General features: G+C 32.7%; 1 protein-coding gene across 1 annotated transcript; it reads left to right on the top strand.

Annotated features, from left to right (window-relative positions):
• Positions 1-789: 789 nt before the first annotated feature.
• On the top strand, positions 790-1,625 carry K441DRAFT_690195 (histone H3; the record flags this gene model as incomplete). Its single annotated transcript, XM_067652366.1, has 4 exons — positions 790-825; positions 1,205-1,331; positions 1,389-1,535; positions 1,606-1,625. The coding sequence occupies 4 exons, from the start codon at positions 790-792 to the stop codon at positions 1,623-1,625; spliced, it is 330 nt and encodes a 109-aa protein (XP_067498721.1).
• Positions 1,626-11,728: the final 10,103 nt, after the last annotated feature.

The raw sequence follows: 11,728 nt of genomic DNA, 5'->3' as shown, positions 1-11,728 counted from the left end.
GGTGTATCTGTAGTACCTCTACCATACGCTATACGCCGTGCGCCTATAGTATAGTAGCTGTCTATAGCGCGATAGCTTGCGGTACATCTATAGTAGACAGTTGTCTGCGGTAGACTAGTTGTCTATAGTAGACTAGTTATATAGAATAGTTAGTTAGTTATAGTAACTAGCGTCTAGTGACGTGTCTTTAGAGGCTATATAGCCTGCGGCGCCCTAGCGACGACGGAGAAGGACAAAAGGGAGGCTAGATTGGTTGTCTGTAGTAGACTAGTTATAGTAGAATAGCTAGTTACAGTAGCTAGCGTCTGGTGACGTGTCTTTAAGGGCTATATAGCCAGCGGCGGCCTGGCGACGACGGCGGAGGAGTAAAGGGGGACGACGGTAGAGACGAAAGGGAGGCGACTAAAAGTATAATGTTTAGCGCTAATAAAAGGAATCCTTATTAATACATTAAGAGATACTACAATACCTATTACAACGTGTTTATTCTGCTAATGTCATTTAGTATTAATACTAAATAGTTAAGTCTATATACCTTTTGTTATATTAGTATTAAAAATTCGCAACACTAAGCAAAACCCAATTACGGCTTATTTTGGTGTAGCTAAATACTCGATTTTACTATCGCCTATATAGATATAAGATATCATTATATAATTTTGGCCTTTAGTGCATTTAACATAAAAATATTAAATACAACGATACCTCTGTTATAACGATACGCCTAGCCGTACGAATTATATTATACTAAAGAGTTTTAACTATATAAAGAGTAAGGTTTAGGCAGTTATGCAGAGCCTTATCTCTATATATAACAATACTAAAGTATATAATAAATAAAAAAGGCTTTTAAAGTTGTAGCTAAGCTTAACTAAGCTTAATTTTTATATTGCTATAATAATTTAACGTAAAGAGCTAAATTCTATGTTATATTTTAGACATAAAAGAATTAATAGGCACTATAGATACAAAAGTAGAAAGTTACTTAAGCTTTTTATATTCTAGCAGTTTAAATATCAGAATCTACAATATAAATAGAGTAAGATCTACTTAAATACTACGTAGTACTAGACATAGCCCGTACTAAATAAACTACGCGTAAGTACAGCTATTTATTTTTATCCTCCTGAATTTAGTCTACTAGTGCTATATATAGTTCCATTAGTAGAGAGTAATAGAGATAATGTTTTAATTCCTTAGTAAGAGTAAAGGTGGAAAAGCCCTTTGTAAGCAGCTTGCTAGCAAAGCTGCTCGAAAATTAACCCCCACTATTAGTGGTATTAAGAAGTCTTATAGGTACAAACCTAGCACCAGTTCTCTTTATGAAATTCGTCAGTATTAGAAGACTACTAAGCTCTTAATTCCAAAACTCCCTTTCTAGCGCCTAGTCCGTGAAATTACCCAGGACTTTAAAAGTGATCTCCGCTTCCAAAGCTTTACCCTTAGCGCTCTTTATAAGGCTGCTAAGCACTACCTAATTACCCTCTTTAATGATACCAACTTGTGTGCAATCTACGCTAAGCGTGTTACGATCCGTATGCTATTTTGCATTTTTCTCGCTAGTAGTAATGCCTAATATTAGCAATAGAGCGCAAATATATACAGCTTATAACACGTCTCCATAAGCGTAGCAAGAGTATTAATTATCTATAAGCTATTTATAACCAATTCCCTTTAAGAGAGATTCTGTATTCTATTAATTCTTTCCTAATATAAAATACAATACCCTTTTAATTCTATACCAATCTAGTAACCTAGTTTATAGACTATATAGAGCTAAATAATATATTATAAGTGATAAAAATAATATCTGTAATAGATTATACTTTAGGTATACTACTTATTAGCTAGCTTACCTACGTTTACCTATTCTAACTAGCGTATGATATATAACCGAGGGTCTTAGTAGAGGAAGGATTCTTATACGACTTTAGGGAATTATAAACCGTTCTCTCCTTAACAAATCCTTTTTATACAATAGCGATATTAATATAAGCCCAATTCCTTTACGGGAACCGTTACAATATCCCCCCTCTACATATTGAAGCCCTTATACATTTTAAAATGACTAAGAGACATTATAATAGACATTATATACCTATCCCGAGTCCTTCTAAGGAGCAGCTTAATTACTCTTATTGTCTCCACTTTTCTAAATTGACTAGGCAGCTAAAAAACGCGTCTACTATTTACAGTATATTAAATAGTTTTTACTTAATATTGTTAATCCTAATTCGGTTAATAAATAGCTGTAGACCATAAAGGCCATAATAGGTATTAGCGACTTAGTTAATCAAGGCACGAGCATAGCAAGGGAGAGATATATAAGCCTATATAATTAGATTGTCTATTAACAAGGATCCAAAGCTAAAGAAAAGAAAAGAAAGGAGAAGATAGGTAGCGCTGCTCGAAGTTTTATACAACCTTTTAGTTATATAACTACAGCTGCCTATTAAGTCCTGCTAAGTTCTGCCGTTTTCTACCAGTGCCGTAACAATAGGCCGCCCAGTATGTATTTGATTTTTCTACTATATCTTTATATATAGTATAGGGCCGTCAAAATCGGACTCTGCACCTATATAAGATAACTTAGCCTACAAACCTACTAGTCTTTAGATTTAGCAGAGCTAACGCAGAGACGTCGTATAGTGTGCGGGTAGGAGCTAGTAGTTGTCAATATGTTATAGGCAGTGAAAAGTTTTCGCATAAGGTAGTAAGACCTTAAAAACAACCACTAACGGTACCTCTTTACAGTAAATAACTACTATGCCCTTATTCCGAGCCCTATGCAATCCTTATAAATATAAAGCAGATTGTAACGTTTCCTAACCCTTAATTAAAAGCATTAAAGGCCTATTATAATTAATAAATAAGCGAAAGAACGAATAAATAAATATACCCCCTTTCTAACCCCTAGTGTTACGGACGCTTTAAGTACGATGTTACGACTACTTGGAGAAGAGTTAGAAGAAGCTAGTTAGTTGATATAAGTATAGTCTAGGATGGAACCCGTGGAACTATATAACGAGGAATAGTAAGCAGAGTTACGTAATATAATCTGTGTAATCTATATAATCTGCGAGATCTATAACAGAGTAAATAGAGTAGACAGAGTAGATAGAGCAACAACTTTTATAGGAGTACGGTTGTGTATTTAAGGACCCTTAGTCCCTACCTAGATAGTTCCTTCCTTGTAGTAATTCTTAGAATACAATTAGAGTTAATCTATTGGGCAACTACTCCACCAGTTATTATTACGTTGTTAACTTACTTATAATACCTATATACCTAGCCCATTAATAAGTCTACCGTAGTTCCTACTATAAGGCTCCGTTATACAATTACTACTATAGTTATAGTTTTAATAAGTCAAACAACATGCTACCAAAAGCAGCTACCACAACGCCATTAACGGCAGCAACTACGTCAGGATTAGGTAACAATACTAGCATAGCAAATACTAACTCATAACAGCCTATAACAGTAGAACAGTTATAAATAATAGTTAATTAGTTAACGGGAGATAATGCGGCACTTAAAAATAGGATTAATGGGATAGGAGCAGTAAAGGTTAAGTTACTATTGATTAAAAGATTTTTAGGAGAAAGATCGAAGCTTAAAGGATTTCTTACGCAAATATACTTTAAGGTTGCATAAAAAGGAGTAAAGCTGGCAATAACCATAGATTAAGTAGCATATGCAGGATTATTTTTATTAGGAAGAGCACTTAAGTGGTTTTAGCCTTACCTTACAGAAATATAAGCAAATAGGATAACAACAACGAACCAAGAGGTATGGTTTATATTCTTAAGCTAGAATAGATTTGCAGAGCAACTTATATAAATATTTAGAGATCCGAAGGCAACGACTATAGTAGAAAGGAAACTTTAGGACCTAATATAATAAACTTTAGCAATTAAGTATATAATATAATTCCAAACACTAACTATATAACTTAAATAGAATAATAAGGCGCTTATGGCATAGTATAAATAAGGACTTAAGGCTAAAGTCTAGGACGTAATTATTCTGATAAAAGATGCGGACACCCTAAGGGAATTAATAGATTAAGCAATTAAGATCAACAATAGGATCTTCTAAAGGGAACAGGCTAAGAGAGGCTAGAATAGAGTTCTATAGTCATATAAGATATAGAATACGTAACGACCTAAGCTAAGTTAGAAACTATAGTATAGCGCAAAGCTAATGGACCTAAGTAGTACTAAAGAAACCTATAAAAGATAGAGTAAGAAACTATGGAAACCTAGAGGCTAAGGATTAAGTAATTATAGGACTAAGGAGTATAGGCTAAACCAAGGATTATAGTAGCAGAAGACGTTTAAGCGGACTCTATAATAGAAGTAATGGTTTAAAGATAGAGCTTATATAAATTACGGAAAATAGGGTCATTTCGCTAGAGACTATAGAAGTGGTTAAAGTTATTACGTAGTAAAGGGAACTAGACTAGCAGTATGTGACACATATGTATAAAGGGATAATAGTATACTATAAGGAACAAAATAATGTTTAATTAGAAGCTTTACGTTTTGTTATAATAACGCATACTAAATTTATAAAGATGCTAAGTATAGTGTAAGCTATTGGCTATAAGAGCTAAAGTTAAGAGGACTTAAAGGAACTAAGGAGTTAGATAAAGAATAAGATTAACTCTATAAGCTAGATTAAGATGTCATAGCAATATACGGATAAAAATTAGCAATAATAATAATGGAGTTAGAGTACTTATTAATTAATAGTAACGAGGATAGTAAAGGAACTAACTAGGGGTATCTAAACCTTAATAATGTAATAGAAGTAGAGACTGAGACCGCTATAAAGTAAGGTTTAGTAACGGGCATTATAACACCATTAGATATGGTATCTATCACTTTATAAGATAGAAAGAGCAATATCTAAAGACGATTAAGTAAGTAGATAACTACTAGTGCTAGCTTACCACTTAATAAAGGCAAAAGGCCAAAGGCTTAAGATTCTTAAGATAAGATAAGAGATAACTAAGATTCTTAAGATAAAATGAGGTATGCTTAGAAACCTATAATAGATAATAACCGATGGAGCAGAGTAGTAGCTTAGTTTAAGAATATACAAATAAGCTTGGGACAAGTGTTCCTAATAGTATAAGACTTTTAAGATAAGATAAGTGAGATCTAGGACTCTTAAGATAAGATGAGGACACTAGCAAAGCCTAGTTAGACTAAGGCTAGAGCTAAGCTTAAGTTAGAAGCAAGCTTAGGATTAAAGAATCTAAGGGACTAAGAATTTAGAGTATAAATTAGGACACCTATAAATAAGAGGCAAGGAGCTTCTTTATAGATTAGAGAATCTATAATGTAAATAGTAGTTAGACTAGGAGACAGATATATAGACCTAGAAGACTTACTAGTTAAACAAGATATTTAGACTAAAGATTAAAAGTTTAATACTAAGATTAAGAAGCAAGAAGACTTTAAGGATCTACTTATAAGACGCGAAAAGAAAGAAACTATGGAGGAATTTAGAGTAAGAATTACCTTATAGCAAGAATAGAAACTAGATAAGAGATCTAGTATAATAGGATATATAAAGGACAGAGCACCTATATAAAGAATCACTAATAGGCCAAGAGCAGGCATATTAAGAGCCAAATGGCTTACTAAACTAGAAAGTAAAGAGGATCTAGGGATTCCTACTAGGTTTAAGGAACAATATATAAAGGGCTGTTATAATGCAGTAATAAGAAGATACTTCCTTATAAACAAACCGTATACACTCCAGCAGCTATACTAAAAGTAATATAGGCAGCGACGTAATAACGAGTAGGAAGATTTCTATATATAGTTGGACGAAAAAGTTATCCAAGACCACCTAATTACGGAAAAAGCGATAAATTATATTAAGGGAGCCTTAATTATAACATTAAAGGATCTAAAGGAATAATTAGAGGACTAAAGAAGTAAGAGACGCGTCTTAGTACCTGCAAATAAAGTTATAACGTTTAGATTAATGCGATAGAGGTTTAAGCTTAAGAATAAAGATAAGCTAAGAGTTAACCTAAAGCACCTAGCACACTATACGCTATCATGGATTGCATATATAGATAATATATGCGAAATGCACAAAAATCTAAAGAAAAAGAACTGAAAATACCCTATAAGAATGTACTAGATAATAGACAAATAATAGTATAAAAACGCCAAGTATATACACGGCTGGCATCCAGTAGAAGTCTAAGAGAAAGGAGATTTAATACTTTAACTAGGAAGATTCCTTATAGAAGAATACTTAGATGGATGACAATAGTGGGAATATTTAGAAAATACCTATCTATAGCATATTAAAGACAAAAAGCGAACTAAGTATTGGCTAAAGAATAAGCTAAGTATAACAGGATTAAGCAGCCAACAGTTAGGAAAAGTGGAGGCCTATAGGACTAAAGGGAGCCAGTAGTAAAGCCTTAGACCCTTAACGGAATTTAAGGGCAACACCTAAATCTAAAAATTAAATGGTAAGATTAACAGTTTAAAGCACTAGTAGATAGTAGAGCAATAAGAAACTATATCTTATTAGCAGTAGTTAAAAGAATAGGGCTACCATATAGGCAAAAGGAGCACCCTTATCCGTTAGTAACAATTTCAGGAGATCTAATAGTCTATAGAGGAGGCATTATCAATCTTAAAACAGGACTAGTTTAGATAACTATCAAAAAGAGATAAATTAAAATATCTTTTAATATATTACTATTAGGGAATAATAAAGCAGTATTAGGGATACCTTAGTTATAGGAATATAATCCAAAGATTAATTAGATTATAGGTTAGGTTAATATTAGAGATATATAACAACGTAAGATATAATAACAAACTAAGTTAGTATAGTACTAAGTCGGAGCGATATACGAGGAGACTAATTAAGGATTAAGTTATATACTAAAGAGATACTATAAGTATAGCAAGAAGCTATGGTTACCAGAAAGTAAAAAGCTGTCAGATTATATAGTATAGGACTATAAGATAGAACTAGAACTAGGAATAAGTTTAAGGTTTTACCTAACTTATAAGTTAATAGAAAAAGAGTTATAAGCACTTAAAGAGTTTGTCTAAGAAAATCTTCAAAAAGGATACATCAGACTATTGCAGTTATTAGCAGGATATCCAGTACTATTCGTACCAAAGAAGAATGGAAAACTTAGGCTATGCATTAACTATAGATAGTTAAACAGCATTACTAGAAAGGATAGGTATCTTTTACCCTTAATTAGTAAAATCTAAGACAGGATTAGTAATGCGCAAATCTTTACGAAGATAGATCTAAGGTAGGCGTACCATTAGATTAGAATTAAGGAAGGCAACGAATAAAAGGCAGCCTTTAAGTTAAAGGAAGGACTATATAAACCATTAGTTATACAATTCGGGCTTATAAACGTACTAGCAACATTTTGGGAGCGTATTAGCGGTATGTTAAGAGAACATTTAGATAGGTTTATTATGGTATACCTCAATAATATTATTATCTACTTAATAAGTAAAGAAAAATATAGAAAACACGTTAAATAGGTCTTAAAGAGACTATAGGAAGAATAAATGCCAGTAGCAATTAAGAAATACGAGTTCTTCACTAAGAAAACCAATTTCGTTAGATTTATCATTAAACTAGGCCAACTTAGTATAGATCTAAAGAAGATTAAGGCTATAGTAAACTAGTAAGAACTAGAGAATATAACGCAGTTAAGGTTATTTCTAGGGTTCTGCAATTACTGCAGAAGGTTTATAGCTTAATAGTTAAAGGATATTAAGCTACTTACGAGATTAATAAAGAAGGAAGAACTATGGGTATAGGGAAAGGAACAAAAAGAACTATTTAAAAGGATTAAATAGTTGTTTACCCAAGAACCAGTTCTTAAAATCTATTAACTATAGTTAAAGATAGTGGTCGAAACAGATGCATCAAACTATGCACTAAGAGCGTGCTTTCTATAGAAATATAAAGATGGATGGCACCCAGTGGCATACTATAGTCGAAAGATAACACCACCGGAACTAAACTATAACATCTATAATAAGGAGTTGCTAGGTATAGTTACAGCATTAAGGGAATAGAGATTATTCTTACAAGGTATAGAAAAACCATTTATAGTTAAGACGGACTATAAGAACCTAACGGGGTTCCTAATAATAAAAGAATTTAATCGTAGATAGGTTAGATAGGCAGAAATGCTTACAGAATACTATTTTGAGATTTAGCATACTAAGGGTATAGAAAATGCACGAGCAGATACTCTAAGCAGAAAAGCTAAACTATAAAACGATAAAAGCCATTAGGGGCTTTATTGCGAAAAGACATAGACGGATTAATTAGGTACAATTATCCGAAAATTACAGCAATATAAGAAGAGAAGATCCACAAATTACTAGAGAGTAATTAGATATAAAAGATCCTAGACGCATAAATAGAGGATCTAGACTTAGAGCAGTACAAAAATTAAAAAGCAATATATATACTAAGGTCTATTATAAAAGAGTTTATTAAGTCATTTTATAAGGGATTAACTTAAGGACACAATAAAGCTATAGGCTTAGTGTTAAGACTTTAAGAAGAGTATATTATTAATAGAATCTAGGGACTAGTAAGGCAAGTTATAAAAGAATATCTAGATTGCTAAAGAAATAAACTAATAAAGTATAAGCTATATGGAGAACTATAACCAGTTAAAATACTAGAAAGACCATAGGAGGTTATATTATAGGACTTTATTATTAAGTTACTAAAGTTAAGAGACCCTATTACCAAATAAAATTATAACGCGATCTTAGTAATAATAGACAAGCTTACAAAGTAGGGGTACTTTATAGCATGCACAGAAGAAATATTAGCGGAAGATATCGCTAGAATCTATATTAAAGAAGTATTTACAAAATATAAAGCACTAAGTAAAATTATATCGGATAGAGATCTAAGATTCGTAGCAGCATTTTAGGAAGTATTCTTAGCAGAGTAAGGAGTTTAAGCAGCAACTTCTACCGCATATTATCTATAGACAGACGGTTAAACGGAAAGATTAAATTAGACACTGGAACAGTATCTAAGGTATTATATTAATTATACACAGAATAATTAGGTATCGCTATTACCAGTTATATAGTTTACATATAATGCAATACTATAAAAAGGAATAGGTACGTCACTATTTAAGTCGAATTACGGATATAAGCTAAGGACCTTATTATTGCTATATTAAGTAAAGAAAATAAGTAGTATAGCTAAGCAAAGAATAAAGGATTTAATAAATCTTTATACAGACCTCACGGAAATAGCTAAGGTGGTATGGTAAAGAATAAAAAAGTACTATAATGCTAAGAGATCTAAGGGACTAGATCTTAAGGAGGGGGATAAAGTATGGCTACTATATAAAAATTTCAAAAGTCGATAACTAAGTAAGAAGTTAGACTATATTAGACTAGGACCTTTCGAAATTACATAGAAAATTTCATTAGTTACATTTAAGTTAAACCTACTAGCCAGGATAAAGATCTACCCTATACAGTACATTATAATGCTAGAGCTAGTATATAGGAATGTTAAGCCACCAATTTATAAAGCGGACACGTATAGAGGATAAGAAGAAGACAAATAGTAAGTTTTAAGAGTCGTTAGTTATAAGGACGTAGACAATAAAATATAATATAAAGTGAAGTAGGTAGGCTATAACAAGACTACCTAAAAGCTACTAGGAAATTTAAAAAACGCTATAGGAAAGGTATAGGAGTATTAGAAGAGAAAAGGTTAGGCAATAATAATAAAGAGAAATTACTAAAGAATAAGTTACCTAAGGGGGACCTAGGAAGAGCGACTGCCAAACTACTTAAAGTTGTTTCCTTCTCTATTAGAAGAGAACCCGTTCTTTTATTACTAAGTTCCTATAAACCTTATTTTATAAGCTTCCACTCCTTAAAATAAACTTTCTCGCGAACTTTCTTAAGATAAATTAGTTAAGTAGACGCAGCAAGACGAGAATCAAGAGCCCGTTATTAAGTATTAGCAGCCTCCTTCTTAGCGTTACGCAAATAACAAAGCTCCACTAAAGTAATAGATAACTTATTATTAAGCTTCGTAGCAGTAAATTAAATATAAGACCCTATGACAAATCACTTAGGGAACTTAGAAACTACTAAGAGTTATAAAACACGTATATTTAGCGTTAGAAATCGAGCGAATATCGCAGAACAACTAAATGTTTGCTTTAGTATACTCTAAGTAAAAAAAGGGTTGCTAAGACAAAGGACTCGCTAACGTAATATAAACCAACCCCTCTTTCGCACAACGAGAATACGGAGATGGCATTACTTCACTAAATAATAGTATAGAAGAGATTATACGCGTATAATAAAGAGTTAAGGAAAAAGTAGAGGCTTTAGGCATTATAAGTAATAATATTAACCAAATTAATTAAACGGATACTACACCTCTAATAAACAACTTAGAGATACTAGGTATCTTTAAAGACAAAAATAAAGAGGAGGGAGATAGTATTACGGACGCTTTAAGTATAATATTATAACTACTTAGAGAAGAGTTAAAAGAAGCTAGTTAGTTAATATAAGCACGGTCTAGGATAGAACCCGTAGAACTATATAACGAGGAATAGTAAGCAGAGTTACGTGATGTAATCTATATAATCTGTATAATCTATAAGATCTATAATAGAGCAGATAGAGCAGATAGAGCAGATAGAGCAACAACTTTTATAAGAGTACGGTTGTGTATTTAAGGACCCTTAGTCCCTACCTAGATAGTTCCTTCCTTATAGTGATTCTTAAAATACAATTAGAGTTAATCTATTAGGCAACCACTCCACCAGTTATTATTACGTTGTTAACTTACTTACAATACCTATATACCTAGCCCATTAACGAGTCCACCGTAGTTCCTACTACAAGGCTCCGTTATACCTAAGGCAATCGCCCATAGAGCATACGGTCACTCGCCGTCAATTACACCGTATAATTCCGCCTAGCAGCCTAGATAACAACTATACGGTTTACCTTATCTCCTTCCTACGGCCGGCCACCTTAGAGAGGGCCCAGTAACTGGGGCCTAGGCGAAAAATATACCCAGAGCATATATATATATATATATCCCGCTTGCCTTTCAGTATTAAAATAGATAAATCCCCCTTACGCCTTCGATAGGCTCTAGGATAGGGGGAGGAAGTATAGCATATATAGCAATGGTCTAAAAGAGATAGTATATAGGGGACGGTTAAGATATTGGAAACTACTAGTATATAGCAATTAATCGATCAATAGTAGGGCCTAGCTAGGACGTAGCGAACCCTAGTTATGGATTAGCGAGAAGAAGGATATAGTAGTTACTATAAAGATCTAAGATCTAGCGGAGGTCTAAACGCAGCTACTAAGCAGTTATAAGGGGTCATAGCTATATACGGAGATAGTTAACAGGGTTTTTTTATCCTATTAAGGTGGCTTACAGAGTTTTTCTCCCCCAATATGCCAGGGGTTTTTTCCTATTAATATATAATTTTCCTCTAGGTACGGAGTAGTCTATATAGGCCTAGATAAGATCCGTATTAGACATTAATAAGAGATTAATATATATATATATAATTTCTCTAGTATTTTTTTACCACGCCTAATTAAGCCTAGTTATTTTGCTATAAATAGTTAAAGTTGAAAATGGGTTAAAAAATCTTAAAAAAATACCCATTTCTTTT

This window comes from Cenococcum geophilum (assembly GCF_001692895.1).
Source record: "Cenococcum geophilum 1.58 unplaced genomic scaffold K441scaffold_59, whole genome shotgun sequence".
Lineage (NCBI taxonomy): Eukaryota > Fungi > Ascomycota > Dothideomycetes > Gloniales > Gloniaceae > Cenococcum > Cenococcum geophilum.
Note: the sequence above shows the minus strand (reverse complement) of the source record. Positions and strands in the feature narration are given on the sequence as shown.